At 36.8% G+C, this 24,955-nt stretch overlaps 2 protein-coding genes across 2 annotated transcripts; both read right to left on the bottom strand.

Annotated features, from left to right (window-relative positions):
- Positions 1 to 7,076: 7,076 nt before the first annotated feature.
- LOC104590401 (RNA-binding protein 1-like) lies at positions 7,077 to 16,081 on the bottom strand. The gene is made up of 6 exons (XM_010249068.3): positions 15,878 to 16,081; positions 14,709 to 14,830; positions 14,320 to 14,611; positions 14,144 to 14,205; positions 7,597 to 7,678; positions 7,077 to 7,450 (listed from the first exon to the last, which is right to left on the bottom strand). The coding sequence occupies exons 1-6, from the start codon at positions 15,918 to 15,920 to the stop codon at positions 7,335 to 7,337; spliced, it is 717 nt and encodes a 238-aa protein (XP_010247370.1). The 5' UTR covers positions 15,921 to 16,081; the 3' UTR covers positions 7,077 to 7,334.
- A 6,218-nt stretch (positions 16,082 to 22,299) lies between these two features.
- Positions 22,300 to 23,976, bottom strand: LOC148790559 (uncharacterized). The gene is made up of 2 exons (XM_088889613.1): positions 23,506 to 23,976; positions 22,300 to 22,695 (listed from the first exon to the last, which is right to left on the bottom strand). Exons 1-2 carry the CDS (start codon positions 23,974 to 23,976, stop codon positions 22,300 to 22,302), a joined length of 867 nt encoding a protein of 288 aa, XP_088745739.1.
- Positions 23,977 to 24,955: the final 979 nt, after the last annotated feature.

Genomic DNA, 24,955 nt, shown 5'->3' with positions numbered 1-24,955 from the left:
AATGTAGCCTGTGGGACTCAAAATGACATGCAAGGAGTCAGATTGATGTGTTCACTTGTTTGGAGTGAACACATTGTGATACACATTGTGCTCTGTTTTGAATTTTTTTAATACTGATAACAGAGGAGCATGTGAAGCAGGAAGGTAGTCATTTGTGATACGCTTGTGCCCTATTTAGCATTTTTGTAAATTAAATTTGAGCAGTTTAAATAAAAGCTTACGGTTATTTCTAGAAGAGGTGATCTATTACAAGTTGAAGTGACTAAAAGAGCTAGGAGCAGGCCAAAAAGGACATGGTTTGATGTAGTGAGAAATGATTTAAGGGCCCGAAATTTAACAGTGTATATGGTACTGAACAGGATTGGAATGGCAGAACAGGATTCATGTAGCAGACCCCATATATTGCCAAACAATCATAATCATATGTTGATCCAGGTTTGGTTTAACTACTGCACCTGTAAAGGTGAAGTAATAGATCTGAATGTTTATGCCTCCTTTAATGTGTCAACTGCCCTACAGTTGATAATAAGTAGCCTTTAGTTGATGTACCTCATAGAAAAGAAATATGTCATGGAGGATCAATATCATTAGAGAGTATTTACTTGATGAATAAGTTAGTTAGGAAGTGGGATAATAATAACAATAGTAAATACCACTACTTGAAAATTTCTAAGGTGCATTGATCATGGGATTGGAAAATTATTAATGTGATTTTTCAAGGATATCAACTGTGCTTCTTTTTTTTTTTTGGTGAAAAACCTTATATTTTGTATACTTTAAAAAATGGGGTGGAAACCCAAACTGAGCCTAAAGGTAAATGATGTATTTGTATTGATAAAAGGGTGAAATTCCCGATAGATACAAAAGAAGCCCCTCTGAGAAAGAATAGGAAACTGATCGGTATGAACTATACAAGGCTTAGATAATCAGTATGAGCTATACAAAGCATATACAAGAAAGCTCTAAAAAATGGGGTGGAAACCCAAACTAATTGCCTCCACCATTCACAGACATGGGAGAAAGAGAGGCCTCAGAACTCCTTCATGATGGACAACCATTTGACCAGAAAATCCTTTCCACCTGAGAGGCACCATCTCTGAAAATCCGACTATTCCTCTCCCCTCACAGTGTCCAACAAATGACTAGCGGAGAGGCTAACCAAAGCATCCTTCCGCCCCTACTAAAATCATTATCAGGCCAAGTAGAGAACAAGGTGCAGATATCACTGGACCAAACAGCAAGAGAGAAGGGGAAATGGAGTACAAGACGATCAACCGATTTCCACGCAGCCTCAGCACAAACAACAACGATTAACCATGGTCAATCCTCTGGCCATCAGATTGTCGATGGTTTGTGTTTTATTCAGAATAGCAGCCCATGCAAAGAAACACACCTTAGATGGGAGGACACCCGCCTCCCAAATCCACTTCCATGGCACTACGGGAACAAGTGAGAACGGTTTTACTGTTCAGGCCCCTTCGTTATGCTCTTGCCAGTTGCCACCACCTTCTGCCAATCCCACCCGGTTGGGAAGGACAGCTATAATTTGCTGAAACAGAGCTCAACTGCTCAAGTTCCCAGTCCTCTTCATTTCTTCTGTGTCTTTGTGTCCAAACTAACTGACCTGTCTGACTTCCCAAAACCTCATAATAGCTCCGTACGGTAACATCTTTATCAGTCACTCACTGGCCAGCTCGATAAATGTCATAAATCTTTATAGAGTCGGATCTTTTCGCCGGTTACTAACTTTTAATGAACACCACTAAGAGAAAAGACACCAGATTTTTCACAATACCCTTCCAGCAACTTGTCCCATAGGATTGTGAGATAGGGTTTGTGAATTGTGATCCAGCCCAGTTCCTCCTCCCCGTGCTTTGGATTAGCTCCCTCTCCTCTCCGAGACGAACCGCCAGATCCACATACCACCTTTGGATTTCGGGATACAAGCTTCGTCCCAAGCTACAAGTGCATTATCTTTTCTTTTTCCTGTTTCTATTAGTTACTATCGTATATCTTGTAGGGAATATGTTGGTATTTGGATTCTAATTCAAGGAATTATAAAGAGAACAGAGGTGGATGGGGAGTTCTGTGTTAAATATTCTTCATTTGTTTGGTCTTCCAGACCAAAATATTCTTAGTTAATACCTTCTCAAGAGGTAGGTATGGGGGAGTGAAAGTGCAGAGTAATATTATTGAAACATTTTGGGGAGTTGGATTTTAGAGTGAAGAGCATGTGGTTAATGAGTAGGTGGTTCCAAACTTCTAATAATTAATTTTGACAAAAGAAGCTATCCCAACTATATGGGGTCAGTTACATGACACAGTAAATTATCTCTACTCTATTATTCTGAACTATCTTATACAGCATGAATATGTGAAGTCCAATTGCTCCGTGGTCTAGGGCCTGTGTCCACCACAGAGTGTTCGTCAATTGGGGATAACTGATCATGTGTATGATACTGATCATATAAGCTGCATAGTGCAGCAGTTCACTAGACTCGTGTCAAGCGCTTTTCCACGAATCCCCCCATTTATTTTTCAGCTGAATGAGTTCTGTTTCTTTACTATCATCAGATTCGCTTCCAAATATTAATATATTATTATTCAACCAGTAATTTGATTCAATCCAGAGGTTTTGGATTGACACTTTCAGGAATTTTGTATTTGAATTCTAAGCATTCTCACTTTTTAAGATGAAAATGATTCAAAACAAGACAATGAAAAGAGCAGGGAAGTCGTGCCATACCCTAGAAATCCCATATGAGAAAGCTAAGAATACAGAAGAAAACTAAATTCAAGGGATTTATCAATTTGCAAACAAAAAAAAAAAACTGAAGTTTATCTGGTATAGCTGACATTGGCTATGAGTCTATGACGATCCGACTCTTGTCATTGTCGAGTATGGCACGTCACAGAAGTGGCCCATCATGTGTACATTTCTGGTAAATTAGTTATGTCACTTTTGTGTTGCAATAACACTCAGACAACAAGGGAATGTGCTGTTCAATCAAGTAGGTGGTGGTTAACAATTAATTGCCGGTATCTGTACCTATTCCTAATTGAACTCTAAGGTTGTTCATCACAATTGTCTATATATATATATATATATATTTAGGGTGGTCCATCATTAGGAAACGGCTGAATTTAAGGATGATTAGGTTTTTGGCATGTGCAGCACTTATAAATTAAATGGCTTTATAAAAAAGTCATAGGAATAACACATTTCCTCAAAAAAAAAAACAAGAAATAACACATTTGACATAATTTCGTACCTTTCAACTGTTTAATTAATTAGGAATTTGTTGGCAGTCGATGACCTCTACTCACAGTATCAAGATTGTTAATTTATTGTCTTCATATGGTAGTTGGCGTTTGTAGAGGTGTAAATTGGACTGGATTTGGTCCAACCCGATCCAGTTTGAGTCCACTTCAAATGGACAGGACCAAATCCAGTCCAAATCCAATCCAATCCATTAAAATGTAAATGGACTGGATTGGGATCAATCCAAACCGAATGAAATATCAAAAAATATATAAAAAATTACAAAAATATATTAAAATGAAGAAAATCTGAAATTATAAAAATGTACCCTTTTGGTATTGAAAAAGCACTTTTGTAAAAGTGCTTTTATAAAAATACTTCCATACAAGTTCTTTTGTAGAAGTGCTTTTGCAAAAGTACTTTCGTAAGTACTTTTATAAAAGTGCGTAAAAATGTTTTTATAAAGTATTTTTATAGAAGTGCTTTTATAAAATTGCTTTTGTAAAAGCTCTTCCGTAAAAGTACTTTCATAAAAGTACTTCCATAAAAGTGTTTTTATAAAAAGTACTTCCATAAAAGTGCTTTTATAAAAAGTACCTCTGTAAAAGTGCTTTTATAAAAAGTACCTCTATAAAAGTGTTTTTATAAAAAGTACTTTTATAAAAGTGCTTTCGTAAAAGTACTTTTGTGAAAGTGCTTTCCTAAAAGTACTTTTGTGAAAGTGCTTTCCTAAAAGTACTTTTCATAAAAGTGATTTTATGCCAGCTTCGATTATGATCGGTTTCAAATTGGACAAGGGTTTGGCCTCATGATCAGATTATTGGAAATTTGGTTTAGGTCCAACTCAGATCAATAAGAATATGGACCAATTTATTTTGGATTGACTCAATCCAATAATTATAATGGACTATCCAAATTTGATTTGATAAGATTTGGATCAAATTGGATCCAATCCAAAACCAATCAATCGGTTGACACCCCTAGGTGTTTGATTCCAATGGCTATGTTTGGAAGTGTTTTGTTCCAATGGGCGTCACATAAAGCCACGCCAGGGACCATACCATGCAATGTTTTGGTAAGGCTTTTAAAACCAGACCAGACATGAAACCGTTATGGGCTCCAGTTCCCAAGTCAAACGGTTTGGCCGTTTGGTCCGAATGGATGGCCCACTCTAACAAAAAAAATTTAAAATTTAAAAATTTAGAAACAAAAAACAACCAAAAACCATTGTCTGGGCCGACGATTCGACTGCCCAGGTCAATGGTTCGCTGACCAAATCAACAGTTTTTGGCCAAAAGACAGTTTTGGGGTGAAACAAAACTAGCTAGTGATCGGTTCCCAGTTTTTCCAATTCGGTCTAGTTTTGATAGATTGAAAAAAAAATGTAAAAGAAAAAATTTCCCAAAGTGGGCCATTTTTTGAGAATCAGGCTATGCATTTTTTTTCTATTTTCTCAAAAAATAACTAACCAAACAATGTGCTTTTTAGGCCCCATTCCTTCTTTTTTTTTGGTTAATGGGAAAATAGTTTCCATTGACCAATAATTCTATGTTCTTTTTACGAATTCATGCAAGACCCATGAAAAAGTTATTCTCTCTGAATATCACTTATCACTTACCTGTATACATAATACCCCTTCTCCCAAGTGGTGAAGTGGATAAATAACTTTTTTCACCATGGTAGAAAATTGTCGATGAGGCAATATCGTCCCTTTTTAAGGATAAAATAGTTATTATCTCATTCACCTAAAAAAATACAAGTAAATACACTTACCCCATGTATTCCAAGAAACATTTACCCGGATAAATGGTTAAAATAAAAATGAATGGAGCCTTAATATTATTGAGAACTAATGAATGACCCCGTACTAATTACGGGGAATAAGTAATGTTAAATTTACATTATGAAATCAATAATGTTAAATTATATTTATTAATATTTTTAATAATTATTAAAATTTCAAAAGATATCTTTTCAATAATTATTAGAATATGGATCATTTTCTTTTGTTATGATAAGTAGAGGGTTAATGATGATTAACTGAGATTAATAGAATGTAGACAGAAGTGGTTGTGGATAACCATTTTTGCATTTTCTGCATTTTTTTAGGAATGGATTAAAAATTGTGGTAGTAGGTTGTGGGCTTTAACAGCAACTTTTCAGAAAATGTCAAGTGTCTAGCTTTCCAAAAAAATGAGAAGGCCGTGTGTCTGAATGGTGGGGAGTTGTAGCCTAATAGTGGGTCATGGGTTGTAGGCTTTAGTAAGAATTTCTCAGAAATTGCCACGTGTCTAGTTTTCTAAAAAATGAAAAAACCACTTGCCTTAAAAATTGTGGTAGTAGGTTGTGGGCTTTAACAACAACTTCTCAGAAAATGTCAAGTGTCTAGCTTTCCAGAAAAATAAGAAGGCTATGTGTCTGAATGGTGGGGAGTTATAGCCTAATAGTGGGTTGTGGGTTGTGGACTTTAATATCAACTTCTCAAAAAATGCCATGTGCCTAAATTTAAAAAAAAAACATGTAACTCAATAATAGGATCTGTAGCCTGAAAGCTATATATATTAGATATCCGATGTGACTACGAAGTGGCACCGTTTTTGAGAATATTTGAAGAGTGAAATAAGTATTATGTAACGAAAGAAAATAAAGAAGCTTATTGAAATAAGACACTGCGGTTAAGGAAAACACCGAGCATGCAATAGATGCCAATAAGAATTGAAAATTTTTCCTACAAGGAAGATGAATTGAGGAAGCCCATGGAGCTTATATGTCACCAAAATCTTACACCCTGTAGAAGTATATTGCTTTTGCTTCTCTTTTACTGGCATGTGCAAAAAAACATACGCATCCTTGAAATGATCTCGAGCTGAAACTTTGGACCCAGAGAGATTAAGGCTGAGACTTGCTACATTGGAAAGTGAGGAGGAAGCAGACAGGCGTACCTTCTTTTGACTTTTGTTTTGTCATTTTACTGAAAAATAAACAAATGTACGTGACTATCCTCCATCTAGTATGTGAAAGAAACGGACTCCGCATGTACGGCCAAGGACAAAGGGACTCTCGTTCGCAAATGAAAGGAAATGCACAAAAAAACATGTTTAGCACTTTAGCATCCATAAGTGAATCGGGAACGAGCAGAAAAGGTAGACCGTAGACTGCAAATTTGCAATTGGTGGTAATTTTGGTTGCTGTCCGAGCTATGTGGGTAGAAGGGCCAAGAGTTTATTACCCCAAAGTCAGCATTGCGTTTGAGTAGAGAGTAAAACCCCTACAAACCAAAACCAATAATTAAGGGCCCGTTTGGTTCATAATTGAAATCGGAATCAGAATCAAAATCCTCCATAATCAAAGGCAGAATGGTCCATTCCCATAAATCTATTTGGTTCAGACAGGAATGGGATGAGAATTAAAATCAACGGGAATGGGATTTCATTCCCAAGGGAGGGGCAGGGAATGGCCATTCCCTCAAATGGAGGAATGCCATTCCAGCAGGAATGGGAATGGGGTTCCGATTCCGCTCAACCAAACAGTTGGAAATCGGAATAGCCCTTTCCAGACCCCTATTCCTGCAAACCAAACAGACCCTAAGCTTGGTTAAATTAACCAAAAGCCCAAAACAGAAAGGGAAAATGGCAGAAAACATGTATCGGGCAAGCTAACATGCCTACTAACAGTTCAGTAACTCACACCAAAGAACCTCACCCTCCTTGGATGGAAGTCCACCTTTGACTTTGAGTATAGCATATTGCTAGTTAACGGCAACAAGGCACTAAAGAACCCCTTTAAACGAGGAGCATTTTCATGTACCCATTAGTTTAGCATGTAAAATAAATGAATTTGTTCAGCAGGCAGTCACCAATATTCAATGCTACGACTACAGAGTGACAACTGTGTTACACAATAGTCGTCATGGATTTTCTCCCGAAGGCCTCTTACATTGGCCAAATATCTACGTAAATACCCAAAGTATATCTCTCTAGAAATCATTGATTCTATGTTCTCCGGTAGTCTTTCAAAGAGAGGAATATCCTTGGCCAAATCAAGCATTAAAGCTGAGCTTTCTGACTATTGATTACCGCGGAACTCCAAGTCGTCGATCTTCACGATCAGTCAGTGAACGGAAAGGAAATCGTGCAAACTGGATTCTCAAGTCAGGGGAATCTGGTTTCTTGTCATCAAACTTGTAACCTGCGGGAGGTCCCAAATTTCAGTCCAAGTCAATGTTTGGGCACCAATAAAACCACACTAGATTAAGCACAATATAAATATGGAACTATTTTGATAAGAAATAAGCTAAAAGCTAGATCAGAGATTATTAAAAATGCTTGACAAACCTTGAAGAGCTTCAAGAGCAGTTAGAGCACATTTTGCATCATCAAACTCAACAAAGCACAAGACCATTGCCTTATCCCCACTCTGCAGTTTAAGAGATTCACAATGAACTGAATAAAGAAATAAAAGAGAGAGAGAGAGAGAGAGAAATATGCAACAAAACAGCAAAAGAATTAATTCATATTAATAATGTTACATTTTGCAAATAAATACCAATTCAAGAATACAAGTTTTGAAGCCCTATCACTAAAGCCAGGTTTTCAAGAGAAATGGCAAAGTTATATATAATAAATATAAGTTATGCTAATAACAGAAACTTTGTTGCTTACACAATAAAAAACAGAAACTTTGTTGTAGAAAAATTGTTTTATATATATATATATATGTATGTATATATATATATATATAAGATCTCTTATAACTGCATTGAGCGAAATGGATGATCAACCCTAGTTAATGTTAACTGCAGAGTCCTGTAAAAATAACTGTCCTTAATTGTATCATTAATAAAAAAAATTACCTAAATTCTAGCAGTTGTCTCTGTGAGAGAAGATTGCGCTTTGGTAATTTAAACTTTCATATTTGCGGACCAAGCATTTGAACATATTTCTTATTGTCACAAGTCACAATAAAGATTTCAAACAACCTAGGTGGCACTCATGCCTACACATTCTGGCTTGCTGAGTCAAACACCAACGTATGTCAGGTTCTGATTTTTGTGTACAAATCCATGCAACACTGCTCTACAGTGAAAGGCAATCAGAAAACAACCCCCTGGCTCTACAGATAGCCACCATACAGAATAAAGTCACTCAAAGCTAGAAACAGATGTGTTTTGACCCCTTCAATCAGGTTAAAAAGTGACAAACCTCATCATCATCATCCATGCCTTATCCCAACTATATGGGATCGGCTACATGATTCCTGTTTTGCCAACCCATTCTATTTAAAGCCATATCCACTGTAAGTGACCAACCTAAGAAACCCAACATTTTCACCACTCATCCTACATCAGTCACCACCTCTCCAGGGGAAAAGATTACCCCTGAGTAGTGAAAGGCAATCAGAAAACAATTCCCCAGCTCTATAAGTAGCCACCATACAAAATAAAGCCCCTCATGGCTAGAAATAGATGTGTTTTGACCACTTCAATCAGGGAAGAAAGTGACAAACCTAAGAAACCCAATATTTTCACCACTCATCCTACATCAATCACCGACTCTTCAGGGGGAAAAGATTGCTCCTAAGTTTACACCAACTGCCCTGGCACTTTTGGCTTGTGGTATTTGCACAAGCCTATAAAACTCCTTTCCTATTTTTCTTTCAGAGATGATTTTCTTCAATTATCAAAGGGAAAAAAGAAAATATAAACCGCCTACTTTGCATAAGTTAGGATGTTGAAGAGACTTATTTGATACAGTGAAGGTTGACAAAAATTTTATGCACTTTCTTGATCATTAAACCCCACCATTCTCTCCAAAGCTGAAGACCTTTTTTATAACAAGAGAAAAAAGGAAACCTTATGAAATAAAAAGGAACAATGACAAGCACTTCTCAGCTGAGAAGTGAGAACTAACTCAAACCAATCAAAACAAGGCAATTATACACATTTTCTTTTGATCAATAACCAACCATTTTCTTAATAAAATAAAGCAATTGCTTTTTTTGTGATAATAAGTATATACATCTCAAAAGGTAATCAAATGACATCGTTACAATTATACCCCCCCCCCATCTCAAAAGAAAATCAAATGTCTGACCCAAAAGAAGCCCTTGACATATCTTTAAATTTGACATGAACATATAACAGTCCATCACCAGTCTTCTAGTATCCTACTCTTATCCTCAAAGTTGAAGATTATGTATGTAGCCTCACAGTTGCTGAAAATCTCATACCATGTACAGATCTTGGCTTTCTAAATTGCAAGCTTTGTATTTTAGTTCTACAACTGCAATGAACCACAAAGAAACTTTTTATTCAATTTGACCGTGTCATAAATCTCCTCAAATAAAGAGACAAATAAGTAATATCATTATTCAATATGATTTCTGGCTTTATTTCCAAATAACCCATCACTTCCGCATTCTTTTCTTTTACAATTTCTTCAATAATGAGTATTTCCTCAGAATCTTCCTGCTAGAATAACTTTTCAGCTATCGTGCAAAGACCAAGGTTCAAAGTATCGGAAACGCTATGCGTATCAGAAAGGCAAATTTAAGAGATGTATCGGGATACGCCTTGGATACGCATGGATACGGACGAAAAATTAAGATACTCATGGAAACACATGGAAATGCTATGAATACTCTAATAAATCATAAATAAACATCAATATCACTAAATATAAGACATAATTGAGCTATTTATGCATAAAAATAACACATTTTAGTGGGTTTTATGAAAAAACATATTATAATCAATAAACGGGAAGTTGGGAATAGAAACATACTATCTAATTATGGACATAATAGATCAAGTAATTATTTTGCATGTTTTATTCTAATTTTCTAAAAGCTAAATAATTATTTATTTTTATTCAAATAACTATTTTGCATGTTTTATTCTAACAATTAAATTAAAATTATGAAAAGTAAATATGTACCAAAAAATTGAATGGATTTATGGACATAATAGATGAAATAATTATTTTGCATATTTTATTCTAAAAATTAAAAAATAAATAAATATCAATGTTTTATAACACAGAGGCATTCCACTACCTAGAGGCGTGAAGCATAGTTCAGAATGCAAGAGGTGTAAGCTTCCTTAAGAGGAGGAAGGAGGAAGGAGGAAGGGGGGATTTCATTTTTTTTCTTTATCTTTAATAAAAAACTTTTATATTAAGAAAAATAAATATGCACAGTAGTTGTTAAAAGGGGGGTCTTGTCGAAGCGGAGCAAGACCCCCCTAACTCAAAAAAATAAATTAGGCTACAACGAAAAGGGGGACGGGGGGGGTCTGGGGGAGGGGGCAAACCACTTTCTTTCCCCTTATCTTTTCTAACATTGGCTGAAAATGGTAAAAGAAATTTGAAAAAACATATTTAGTTTCATTCCTTTTTTCACAACCTTGAAAAACTTGTTGAATCTTGCAAATTTATAGATTTTTTGGCAAATTTTTACAAGATTTGAGTCTTTAAAAAGGTTAAAAAGCTTTTTGAAGGGTTTGGGAAAGAAAGAGGGCTTCTGAAATGGGTTTAGAAACCCTCTTTCAAAGGGAGTTTTATTTGTGTTTCCGCCATAGTAAAATCGTATTGTATCAGCCGATACGCTACCGCACTGATACTCAACGATACGGGCACGATACGGCCTCGATACGACGAATAGATATGGCACATTCAATTTGGTACCATGTACCGTGCCGAAAACTTGCTGGAACGATATGAATCAACCGATACGGGCTGATACGTGACGAAATTTTGAACCTTGGCAAAGACTATACTAATTTTACTAGGCTCACATTTGCACCACTTCCCCTGTCCATCCATCACTTTCCCAAGATAATTTGACAAAGGTCCATAGGAGTTGTAATGCATAAAACATCATCATGAAATTAAACACGTATAGTCCTGGGCTCTCTATCAATAACTTGAAGTCACCATTATTTTGACTAATCATCAAAAATATAATTCTTTTCACTAGAAGACTATTGCTGAATGTTTGTCCTAGATACCCAGAGCCTTGAGAAAGGTGGACTGAGAATATAGACGCTTCTTTACTAAGGTTTCTTCCTCTAGATTTATTAGCTTCAGCTAAGAAGTTGACATGTTTTAATGCAATGTTTTAAAACGCAGAGGTGTGACGTGAGGCGTTCCACTACCTAGAGGCATGAGGCATAGTTCAGAACGCAAGAGGCGTAAGCCTACTTAAGAGGAGGGGGGACAAGGAGGAAGGAGGGAGAAGGGGAAGGAGGACCTCATTTTTCCTTATTTTTAATAAAAATCTTTTATATTTGGAAGAATGAAGATGCATACCACTAGAAAAGGGGGGGGCCTCACTTGGAGCCCTATTCATCCCTTTAAAACACTGTAACCTCCCACGCCTTTAAAACTCTATTTTAATGAATCCCTATTCATCCCTTGTTATAGCTAAACAATCAGCCAATGCATTAGCCAACCTCCTCACCCATTGTATTCTCACATTCATATTCCTTTTAACCATTTGAATTTCTTGATTTTTTATTGGAAACGGTCATTTGAATTTCTTGATTTCATTTCTATATCACCACATTTCAGTCTTCGGATCTTTCATCCACCCTACTACTAATTTAGTATCACCTTCAATCATTTCCACATTCATCTCACTTGCAATCTAGGCTCCTTGCAAAGCAGCAAGAATTTCAGCTCCAGCTGAACCCCCTGCCCACACTGATCCCAAAACAAAACACAAATTTGTTTATCTCTTAGAACCCCTCCTACTCCAAATAGACTTGGGTTATCTTGGCTGCTCCCATCAAAGTTCAGCTTCCAATATCCTTCAGGAGGAGGGATCCATACCAAGTCTTCCTTTGGCTTTGTAGAGTAGCTTCTTGTCACCACCAACCAATTCCTCCATATATTATTGAAGGAGAATTGGTGAAATATATCCCATGTTCTAATCCAATGTATTGCTCTAATCAACACAAAATCTTTGATCTCTTGCTTGCTTCTCTCCTCTTGAAAAATTCTGGCATTGCTTTCTTCCCATAAAGTCCAAATCACAGCTGCCCTCATACATCTCCACATGATCCTACCTCTCTTTTTAGGCCAAGCAAAAGTGGATGAGTTGAAGAGCATATTAACCTTCATAGGCAGATCCCACTTGCATCCAAACAAAGAGAAACACCAATCCCAAATGTCCAAAAAAAGAGCAACAAATTAGTAAGTGGTAAAAGCTCTCACTATGAGATTTGCATAAAAAGCATCAATTCTCTTTCCATAAAACATCTCCCAACAAAAGGCACTTTTTTTTTTGGGGGGGGGGGGGGGTGGGGGGGGTTAGGCCTACTCCAAATCTCCTTTGAAGGAAAATCCTATGGATTGGGAGACTGACAAAGGGACTTAAAAAAGGAGTCACAAGAAAACAAACCTTTAGGATAGGGAGCCCAAACCCGTCTATCATGTTTATCAGATTCCAAGTAAACTGTATCGAGGAGATGCAACAAGCCTTCCATTTAACCTAGCTCTTCATCCCTTAACCCTCTACAAAACCCAAAGTTGTAGTTTTCAAGGTTAACACATAAGTCTACATCATCTTTCTAACACATTTTTCTTGATGCTTTATCAGTTTATAGTACCATAAAAGGTGAATCTTCAATCTAGTAGCTATGCAGAAAAGGCTCCTTCCTCTAGGTTTAGCAGCTTCGGGTAAGAAGCTAGTGGAGCTAACAAATAACTTCTACAATATGCTCCTGTCTTCCTTGGTTACTCTTGATGCTTCTTGTTCAGTCATTATTTTGCAATAACATCCCATTGAGGTCTGAGGGAAGGTCTCTTGCTAATTGTAGCCATGAGGAATAAATATTATTCTACTGAATGGAAATGAAAACAGTAATTGGGCTTTTAGCAGCTTCATACACAGAGAAGACTCCTACCAAGGAAGGGTGAGAGATTTATTTCCAGTAACATTTCTGCTTTAGTAATTAAAAGGGGAATGACCAACACTATATGATTGCATAATAGGCTTAGGAGAGTTACATGGAGATGGTAAAACACACAACAAAAGGGGGAAAGATAAATGAACCCCCTACCCGTGGATAAATTCAACTGGTAATACATGGATGAAAGCATTAAGCATGATATGCAAAAAGTTGCAACAAACCAGATATTCTTCAGTATTCTTAAGAAAAATATGGTTGTTGACTTTCACATTAAGTCATAGATTCTCCACATAAAAGCAGATTTTGAAATTTTTAAGAAATAACAGCACAACCTTTATATAAAGTAGCCAAGAAATAACTTTGCAATGTTACATATGAAAGAAAATTCACTTGGTTCACTTGCAGTATAATATATTCTATATAATTGTGATATTTTCTTTATTGTTTCTACTTATACAATCTAGTGACAAAGATAACTATCAAGTTAAATCATTTGAAACACTTAGAATACTAGTAAAGTAGGACTATTCGGTCAAATGGCATTTGCTATCACTAAAAATAGCTGTCCAAAAAAGACTGCATATTTAGGTCACCTGACTTCATGCTAAATCCATTTAGATAGCCACTCTTAACTAGTTAATTTGTAAACCAATATCTTAATTCAATAGTTTGGTGATAAACAAAGAACAAGGTCAATAGATATGAGAATTATTGTAGTTTTCTCTGTCCAGTATAACTGCTTGTTTGTTTTAGGAGATTTTCATGCATATATAGCAGAAGAACAATCGAAAAGCAAAAAAAATACATATATAGAACAAGCTGGAAATTTAATAGCATAATCTATCCCTACATTACAAAACAATTGAGTCAGCAAGGAAGTTATGGGAGGAAAAAATGAGTTGGGTAGTCAATACCACTTAACAGTTTTGACAAGATAAAAATTCAATAAACAAGCAAATAAATAGACATACACGTCTTGGCTCCTTGTGAACAACTCTAATTTCCTTAAAGCCAATGAAAGGACGAAAAAGATCTTCAAACAGAAGGTCAAGGAGTAAAATGTAATGAACAAAGCAGAACAAGTAGAAAGCAACAAAAAATGACAAAATAGAAGCCATAAAACTAAAAAAAAGAATGAATAGGATACGAGCTACTTCTCTTCTAGTACAATCATTTGGAAGTCCATCAACAAAGAGAATATTTGATTCCTCTCCTTGCAGACCCTCAGATTTTCTCAAAGAATTGGGCCTTTCATTAAGTATGTCAGGAATACCAGGACTGATGCCTAGTGCAATATCCCGTCTTTGGCTAATCAATGCTGGATCTTCTAGAGGTGGCACTATGCTTGCTCCAGTTGAAAGCCCACCAAATCCTGGTGTGACACGACTGTTGGTGCCAGTCAGATGATCTAAACCATAAGACCCGGGTCGTGGTAAGATCTGGCATTAGCAAAAGTATATGTTTCCCATTAAAAGTGTACCAAAAAAAACATTAAGAATAAAGACACAAAAAGTCACAGCAATGTGTAATTTTTACATCATTCTGCAGGTACTCTGATGACGATCCTCGAAAATCATTGGAGTTCCACAAGCGATGAGATGCCAACGAAGAGGTGTCAGAAGACAAGTACCCAGGAAAACTGGTTCTTGGAACACCCTCTGTCACAAATGGATAACCAACAAGAGGAAGTAAGCCCTATCATTAACTGATATGCATTTAAAAGAAAAAAGGATAATTAAACAAGAAAAAAATCTTTAGTGACATGAATGAAATCGGAATCATGTCAAACAATGACCATTGTGAGAAATAGTTGAGGGCAAGAAAGATGTGATGCCAACATCTAGAAGTAAAAGTTTCATGGATAATCGAATAATCAAGGCCCATGATTCCCTCATTGAAGCAAAAGGACAACATTTGTAGCCATTATTGCCGAACTGTCAACCAAAGCATACCCTCGCAGACAGTGAGTCTTTAAGTTAAACACATTCAAGATACAGGGAGGGTCTTTCTTTATTATGTATGGCCCATTACTCTCTAACCAGAAGCTTTGCTAGGTCATCTTTTCGTAGAAGATGATGACTACTGAGCTCAACCCTTCTAATATTAACAAAATGTCTTCATCACATACGCAAAAAAAAGAGGTCAAATTGCCATTTATAGGGCCATGAGCAATTGAAAATCAAGAATTTACATTTTCACGTAAGTCATTAGTAGTTACCAATGATTGTGCAGAAATAGCCAATACACTGCCAATTGTAGGATAGTCTAATTAGATGGAAATATGTAGAATACCTCTTCCTTCTTGAGTTTCAGTTATTTATAAGTCCGTATTTGAGTGAGTGAACTTTCGCGATAGAAAAGAAAACGAAATATAAACTTCAAAAAACTGATTAAAAACAGCAACCAACTAGGAGAAAATTCAGTGCTTATCAAATGATTGTGTATTCGGTTTAGATGTTGCATAGCTCTTCTGCTTGATTAAAACGTTGGCACCTTTATTGAACCCGACATGGAGTATGAATCAGGTCAAATAAATAAGTAGAACGCACAAAAATATTCAACAGTAAACATTTCGACTTACTGTTTTGCGATTTTAGAGTAATTATGTTTGAACGAAGATGAAAAAAAAAAAAAAAAGATACAATATAGAACATACACAGATGCTTAAAATAAAAACTGAGCTCTGAGGAGGAAAAAAAGGAAACCTCTATCTGCAGCAGAGCCATATCTCCAGTAAGGATCGCCCATGTTTATCTCTTTCTTCTCAATAATGATTCTACCCTGTTCTCTTTTTCTTCCTCCTTCGGCAAACTGGTAGTGGAGACTTGGGAGTTTGTTTGGATCAAAACCCGCTGCAAATGGTTACGGGAAGCGATATAGGATCTTCTGCCAACAAAACACGTTCCGACCCTTTACGAAGAAGATCTCACACCGCACATCTTATACATGGCGAGTCTCACTTAATCACTTTTATAGTGGGTCCCAATTTTATGATGAGATGTGCGGTGGTAGATATTGTTGGTAGACAGTGACGGGCCCTAGTTTAGCCCACGAAGAATTAAGGAAAAGAGAGTTCAGATTGCATATCAACAAAAAAACGTTCTAACACCCTAACAACCATCTGACACTGTACATATCGTGCATAGCAAGGTGGACTTAAGTGAGATATGTGGTGTAAGATCAAGTTGGTTGAGTGTTGGAACCGTTTGTTGGCAGGAGATCCTAATTCAGAAAAAAGAAGGGGAAATTTACTACACGTACTCTTTGGAATAGTGGCAATTCCCCTAAACTACCTCCTAAATTTTTAGATTCTGAAAAGGACCCCTTCATTAGAATTCCGTCACTTATCTTTTGAAAAAAAAAATCTGGTAACCGTTTAAATTTTTCTAAATCTCTAAATTACCCTTTTTTTAATATTTTTTGCATTTTTCAATTTCCATTTATTACTAGCGACTTAGTTGATATTAATTGCACATTGTATGAGGGTTGTTCATAACAAGATCCAACCTGGTCTGGTCCAACCTGAGTCAGCCGGTTTTTCTTCACCAATGGTCAGTTTCGGGTTGCAAAAAATGGTAAACTGACGGTTTAGTTTGGTTTCGGTTTTCACAACCGAAACCAAACCGAATCAAACCGAGTTATATAACTACTTATTACTTATTAGTTATTACTTAACTAGTTTGTCTCTCTCCTACTTACAACCTAACTTAATTTTTAGTGTTATCTTTAGGAATACCATTAATGGCAAGCATCGTAAGGCAAGGAATCCCTAGTCCTACTCCCTACACCTTTTACTCCTTTAGAAATATTAACTTGATAGATTCTTGCATTTCTTTTGAAAGGTTTAAAGGAACGATCCCTACTTTCTAATGTCTTTCTCTAACTCTCTTTGACTCTTCTTTTGGTTAAGTACTCTGCAACCGAATGCACTGCCTGTAGGCTACTAGTAGCCCCCCTGTAAGTCACATCCTGCCCGTAAATTTGGCATCAATTAACGATAAGGATTCACCCCCCTGTACGGTGGGGTTACAAAATTCTGACCTGGACTGATTAGTCATTCTCTCCATTGTATTTGGTTATGGCTTTATGTATTGCTTAATGCAACTATAAGATACGAATCATAAGACTCCTACTCAGTGATGATCACTTATAACTTAGCCCAAACCCAGTTAGGCTTACAAAATTTTCAGGCTCAAACAACTATTTTCTTATAGGCTAGGTTTAGCTTGGATCTAAACCAACCCCACACATAATGCGGATAGTAAAACTGTAAACAAATTGAATTCAAATCTGCATTCACATTTGATTATTATGTCACATTTTTTTATCATATTTGGATTTAATCTGCAACAAATATTTTTAAATTATACATGTAAAATGACCATAAAATGAAAAACAAATATTTTTAAATTATACATGTAAAATGCAGCTTGTTGTGCTTGGGCAGTTCATAGCCTGCTCTAATCCAAAGTTCAAAATATCGATATAGGCCAATATGCCAGTAGGGGTGTATCAGCCTATATCGAGGCTCGCTTTTCCATTTTTAAAGTTTTTTTTTTACTATCTGGTTCATTCAAAGGAATCGGTTTAAGGCCCGCCTACCCCGTGAACATGGTCTGACCCAAAACACCCATTATAAGGGCGTATCAAAAAGCCCCCGATATGACACTATTGGCTGATACGTATCAAAACTTTGGACATTGTTCCACTCCACAATTGATGCTCAACCTCATGTTCGGTATTTCATTGGAAATTATAAAAGTACATTGTTATGGTTTGATCCTTGGCACGACAAAGGTATTCTAGGCGAAATCCCTGAAGTCGCCCAGTGTGGAATCATTCATACCTCAAGGATGGCTACAGAAAGTTGTATGATCCAGGATCACAGGTGAAGCCCAATTGAGTCTCGGTTTCCCTTGCTTAAATCCTTTTGGGTTGAACTCTTCCCATCTCAATTTTAAAAAACCAGGAGGACATAGTTGCTTGGCTGCCGACTCCTCATGGCTCCTTCATGGTGAAGTCAACATGGAATTGCCTTAGGCAGCGACAACAACCATGACTCCTTCATTGCTTGGTTAGCTAACTGTTGGGTTCTGTCTACTGAGAATCAGTTGAGTTCCCATGGAGTACGTGTTTGTGATCTCTCTTGTGTTTTTTGTCATCAAGACCAAGAATCCCACGATCATTTGTTGGTTTGTGTCCTTTCTCTTGTAGCGTTTGGAGGATTATTCTCCATAGGTGTGGTCTTTCATGGCTGGAAGTTCTATCTTGGGATTTCTTTTGGCATATTGCGGAAATTCAGGCGTTAAGGCCACTTTTTTTATTATATTTCCTTTGTTCGTGTAGTTTTGAGTCTAAAATAGAGTGGCCTTTTTTTTGTAAAAATTTGTGTATGGGTTTAAATGAAATAGTTTTGGTCCCTTCAGTCTTTCGTTTGGGAGCTTGATCTCGCTCGATGTAATATCCTTTTCTCATATAAACAAATACAGTTTTCCTTCTAACAAATATAATACATGCATGCTTGAAAAATGACGTGTCAAAACAAATAGTATTCTTTTTTTTATTTTTTTTAAATAAATGGCCCCGTTTGGTATCATTCAACAGAATGTTTCTCGTGTTCCATACATTCATCCAAAAGAGAAATGCGTTTGGAAGACATTTAAGATAAGAAATGGTTTGTTCCAAGACGGAAATGCTATTTCCAAAACTCATTCTTAAGAAATAAAGATTTTGGAGGGTGTGTGGTTTCTTTTACGTTTATTGAGTAAATGTGCCACATAGGCGCCCCATCAACAAAAGTCTCATTATGTGCATCCATAAGTATCTTTCTGTGCGTCTCTCCTGTTTCAGGAAGCTCCGTTTTGGAGTTTCCCCCAACGGGTAGATATTTTATTGATACATTTTCTGATGTGTTGCCTAATGGTGCCTATGTGTCATAGACACCTTCATTAATTGCTTTTTTCGGTTTTGCAGCCACACAAATACAAAAAGTTTACTCCATAAATATAAACAGAACCAAAAATATGTGTTGTCATTTCTTAAAAACACAACTTTGAGAACACATGCCTTTCTCATAGCGTATTTCTAATTTACGAGCACCTAGGAAGAATATTCACGTGAGAGGAGGGGTAGTGTGATAATTTTAATAGAAAAGAAAAAGACATTGGAAATCAGGCATCAAGAGAGTTCAAATTTGTGCCCCACTGCCTCGCACCCCAAAAATGCCTCACCCAATGAAAGCCCGCCAAGTGTCCTCCTGCTCCTACACTTGCCTTGATGCATGCGTAACTAACGGGATGGACATTAATTCATTTCGTTAGCTCCCAAAAGACCCAAAATCTCATTTCCGCTTCTCTCTCGACTCTGTTCTTTGTCATTTCATTTTAGTGAGAACCAAACTTGGACTCTACACTTGCTCTCCAGCACCGGACAACCAAATTTACACGCCACGTTTCACCTCTTACACATATTACCAGACTCACTCCCACCACACTTTAGGTGGCGTTTGATAACACTTTTCAGAGGTATGGTGTCTAAAAAACTTACTTTTCTGACACCAGACATGTTTGGTGTTATGTCTGAAAACCGATCTAAAATCTATTTTCAAATCTGAAATTTTAAGTTCGTAACATGGCACTTAACGCGCTTAAATGCGTTTCAGACCCAACACAAAGTCGAAAATGCCCTTTTAAAAATTTTGAAATGGCACGAATTACCCCTGTTTAACCCCAAAACCTAAAAAACCTAATTCAATTGCATTTTCTCTCTTGAACGAACAAGAAGGAAGATTGTCGCCTGCATCTGATTTCTCTCACAAACCTGCGCGTCTGAAGATTGCTCCAGATTTCATGGCCGCAAACCTTCGCATCAAACAAACTGCATCTGACATTGCTTCTTGCCGTATTCTTAAACTTTTAGGGGTAGCACTACGCAACCTGCGAAGCAGTGGAGAAAAGGGGAAAGGAACACTGTGAATCGAGAAATCAAGCTTGTCACAGAGCTTCCTCCCGATGCAAAAGGCTTGAACTTTGTTGGCTTCCGCGAGCGGTGAGTCCAGGGCGCACCGCCGTGGTGACTCATAAGGGCTTTGCTTTGTTAATCCAGTCACCGTGCCACATCACGATCATCGTCCCAGGGGCGCACCATCGAAACCACTGATGAGCATAGTCTATGCTTTCCGACGATTGATGCATCAAATATGTGGAAAGTTTCAGGCGAGGGCGAGACGACGAGTTAGGAAACGATATAATTTTCTGAATAAATTATATTTTGAATTGAATAACTTATTTTAATCAATTATTTGAATGAGTTCATAATCCAAAATGTTTCATAATCAATTATGTGGAACCTTCGTCGCCCAATTTCCAAACAAAAAAGTTTCATAATCCAAAATAGAGGATGAGTTTGACAAGTAGAGCTTGGATCGTAGTTGCAAGCATTGGAGCAGTTGAGGTTTTGAAGGATCAAGGTTTTTGTAGATGGAACTACGCTCTTGGATGCCTACATCACCACACCAAGAACAATATGGGATCCTTCTCTCAGGCCAAGAAGATCTCTTCTTCCATGGCCCCGGTGAGCAAGTAGTTGATGACAAATTAGCAGAAGACGAAGCATTCCGAAGAATCCCTTAGAAAAGTCATGTATTTGAGTTGTTGGGGTCCCAATTGAACTCACGTTTATGTACATATTTCTTTGTAAACTAAACTAAACTCTATTGGAGAATACATGTGTTACAATTTCCTTCGTTTTTTATTGTTAAGTTTTATCTCCTCCCACGGTCCATTCACTTTTTAAGACATGGTTCCGCATTTGTGACCAGAATTTAAGTTTTTTTAATAAATTATATTTTGAATTGAATAATTTATTTTAATCAATTATTTGAATTGAATAAATTATTTTTAGTTTTTATAAGTTTTTTGTATTAATTATAAATTATTTTAATTTTTTTCATTGTTGATTAATTTAATATTTTTATTAGATATTAGTTACATATTTAGTATTTAATTATTTGTTTTTATTATTATTTATTAATTAATTACTGATTTTATTAATTATTTTCATCTTTATTTGGTTTTAATTATTTTAATATTATGTATTAGTTATTAATTGTTAATCATTAATGATTGACATTATTAACTATTAATTAGTAATTATTAGTGTTATTTATTTAATAATTTTGTTAGTTGTTAATTGTTTTGTTTAATTTTAATTTTTTAATTATTAATTTCATTAATTTTTACTAATTATTTGTATCCTTACTAGTGTTAATTATTTCATTTTTTATTAGTTATTAATTATTTTTGTTAATTTTTGTTTGTGTTTTTTATTAAATATTAATATTTTTTCCTTAAATATTAGTTATTTTTAGTAATCATTAATTATTAGTTATTAATTATTAAATTTTTATTTATTATTCATTAATTAAATATTATTTTGAATTTGATAAATTATTTTATATGAAATAGTACAAATTAAGCTCAAAATTATCAAATAGCCTTTTATAGGGGTAAAATAGTAAAATCAAAGAATTTCAAATGTTAAAGGTTTGGTCAAATACAAACAAGCTTGAGCATGAGCCTCCAAAAAATAGAAAAGCATCTATGCCTCTTTTCACATTTTAGACATTTTTAATATCTTTTTAACTTTTCAGACTTCAGATTTCAAATTTATTAAATGCCACCTTAGTCATTGTTCTGCAACGCAAAAACCTTGTGCACGCAACTTACTGTCTGCACAACTTAGAAACTTCATCAACCTCTCAGGAGCTCTTTCGGTGCTACTTTGATATAAACCCATAATTTGTTTTCGAGTTTCTTTGAACCCATTTTGCACGTTTTTGCTGTGAGTTACTGAGTTATCATTTTGTCATATTTTATCATTTTCTTCAATAAGTTTTTGTATTTGCTTTTATATAGATCTGAAAGAAACCTTTGTGGAAAATTGTCGTGATTTTATCATTCAAGGTACATCCTATATATACAGGTAGGAGATTCAGTTTCAGTAGGAATCGATTTTCCAAATACATCCAAGAATACTAATTACATGCATGCAAGAAGGTTCCCAACGAAGGTTGCGTAGAGATTCGGTATGAAGGTTACGTGGAGATTTGGTTTCCCAATACTCCCCCTCAAATTGGCGCATGCAGATTCCGAATGCCCAATTTGCCAATGAAATATGCGAATTTCTCTTTTCCCAGAGCCTTCGTCAGAATATCAGCCAACTGCTCTGTGGTTTGAACATGGCAAGTAACAATGTTCCCACGTCGTAGCTCATCGCGAACAAAATGACAGTCGACCTCAATATGCTTTGTCCGCTCGTGGAATATTGGATTTGCGGCTATGTGCAAAGCTGCCTGATTGTCACAATACAATCGTGCAGGTTCATCATGCGCCACCCCAAAGGACAAAAGAAGTTTCTCCATCCACTTCAGCTCACAGCTTGTCGCAGCCATCGAACGATATTCGGCTTCTGCAGAGGACCGCGACACGGTATGTTGTTTTTTCATTTTCCAAAAAACCGGCGACTGCCCCAGCATAACAGAATAGCCAGTCAACGATCGTTACGTCAACGGGCAGCTTGCCCAATTAGAATCACAATAGGCATATAGACACAGATCACTATCAGAACAGAACAATAGACCTTGTCCTGGATATCCTTTCATATAACGCACCACGCGCAGAGCTGCATCCCAATGTTTTTGTTGTGGACTTTGCATGAACTGAGATAGGATATGAACACAATAACACAACTCAGGTCGTGTAATGGTCAAGTAGATCAACCGTCCCACTAATCGTCGATACCGATTCGGATTTTCCATAAGAGCGCCCTTTGCCAACGCAAGATGATGATTCTATTTAATGGGCACGGATGTTGGTTTGGCTCCCAAGAGTCCACATTATAAGATGATGTCTAGGGCATACTTCCGTTGCGACAAAAACATTCCCTCAGGGCCATGAGCTACTTCAATCCCTAGGAAATATTTAAGTGGGGCCAGGTCTTTCATATGGAAGCACCAATGAAGATACTTTTTGAATTTTACAATAGCAGCAATGTCATTTCCCCCAATAATCAGGTCATCAGCATATATCAGCACGTGCAGACGAACATCGTGTTTGTAATAGGTGAACAAAGAATAGTCAGGATCTGATTGGACAAACCCAAATTGTATCAATGTCGTTGTTAACTTCGAGAACCAACATCTGGGAGCTCGACGCAGTCCATAGAGAGATTTCTTCAGTTTGCACACTTTTGTTCGATCCTTAGACGTAAATCCCAGCGGCAGTTGCATGTATACTTCCTCATTCAAATCCCCATGTAAGAAAGCATTATGTACATCCATCTGATGCAACTCCCAGTTCCTAGCGGCCGCCATGACTAAGAAAGTTCGGACTGTCGTCAGTTTGGCCACAGGAGCAAAAGTCTCATTGTAATATAATCCTTCAACCTGTCTATTCCCGATGATAACTAGGCGTGCCTTATACCGTTCAATCGTCCCATCTGAATTATATTTGATCTTATAGACCCATTTACTCCCTATGGCCTTTTTCCCGGGAGGTAGAGATTCCAATGTCCATGTACCATTATCCTCCAGAGCCTGGATTTCCTTCCTCATAGCTTCTCTCCATTTCTCACTTTGTACTGCCTCAGAAAAACTGGTAGGCTCGGCTCCTGCAATGACTGCAGCTAAGAAAGCTTGATGTCTAGCAGAGAAGTTAGTACATGTCACATAATTTGCTATGGGATAGGGATTCGTACCTGAGGACTTTGATTCGGAGTTGGCTTGAGTGTGAATGGGGTCTTTCATACATCGAGCAGTGTAGGTTACATAGGGCTTTAACAAAACAGACGGCGTGCGATATCAATGTCCCCTGCCAAGTTGCTCTTCTGGTGCTGTTTGCGGTGCTGGATCCACACTAATTATGTCATCATCACCATTAGCTTCTACTTCTTACACGTCCTCTCCATTATCTTTCTCCTCCTCTCTTATATTATTATTTTGAAAGCTCTCCCTATCATTCGCACATATATCCTCTTCGTCACTCCCCTTGTCTTTATTTCCTCAGTGGCTGTGAACAACATCATCATCAACTACAGCCGCAATTGTCGGGCCAGGGTTGTCTGCAATAGGTACTTCTAAATCATTGGCATATGGAAATACATATTCATGGAAGACTACATCGCGGGAGATGAAATATTCACCGCTCTCAACATCATATACGCGCCAACCTTCCTTCCCGTAGGGATAGCCTACAAAAACACATTTCCTACTCCTCGCTCCAAACTTATCCTTATCTCGAGGGCTCCAACGGGCATAGTAGAGACAGCCAAACACTCTTATTTGCTCGTATCGCGGTGTCATCCCGAACAATACCTCATATAGAGTCTTCCCGTCAAGTACGAAAGAAGGTGTCCTATTTATCAAGTATCCGGCGGTCAAGACACACTCTCCCCAAAAATGAATAGGCAAACCTGCTTGAAACCTCAATGCTCTCGCAACATTCAAAATATGCCTATGTTTTCTCTCCACTCGACCATTCTGTTTGGGCGTTCCAAGACAGGAAGTTTGATGCAGAATGCCATGAGTCTCAAAGTATGACTTCAGGCTTTTAAACTCTGTTTCATTATCACTTCGAACAGTTCTGACTTGCATGTCAAATTGGCGTTCTACCATGGCACAAAAATTCTCAACAATATGTGCTACTTCACTTTTTTCAAGTAACAAGTAAACCCACACAGCACAAGAATAATCATCAACAATTGTTACAAAGTAAACGACACCACAA

Source organism: Nelumbo nucifera, chromosome 6 (assembly GCF_055504915.1).
Source record: "Nelumbo nucifera cultivar China Antique chromosome 6, China Antique-T2T, whole genome shotgun sequence".
NCBI classification, from domain to species: Eukaryota; Viridiplantae; Streptophyta; class Magnoliopsida; order Proteales; family Nelumbonaceae; genus Nelumbo; species Nelumbo nucifera.
This window is presented reverse-complemented; position numbering and strand designations above follow the sequence as displayed.

Bases quoted from the DNA above. Each gene is read 5' to 3' on its own strand.
- LOC104590401 (XM_010249068.3), bottom strand. From the start codon at position 15,920: ATGGGCGATCCTTACTGGAGATATGGCTCTGCTGCAGATAGAG. The intron at 14,206-14,319 runs GTATCCTATTCA...TTCTGTTTGAAG, and splicing joins TACTAGAAGAGAAGTAGCTC to ATCTTTTTCGTCCTTTCATT. The intron at 7,451-7,596 runs GTTTGTCAAGCA...GACCTCCCGCAG, and splicing joins TGCTCTTGAAGCTCTTCAAG to GTTACAAGTTTGATGACAAG.
- LOC148790559 (XM_088889613.1), bottom strand. From the start codon at position 23,976: ATGAAAGACCCCATTCACACTCAAGCCAACTCCGAATCAAAGTCCTCA. The intron at 22,696-23,505 runs GTACATAATGCT...ATGCTGGGGCAG, and splicing joins GGGAGTTGCATCAGATGGAT to TCGCCGGTTTTTTGGAAAAT.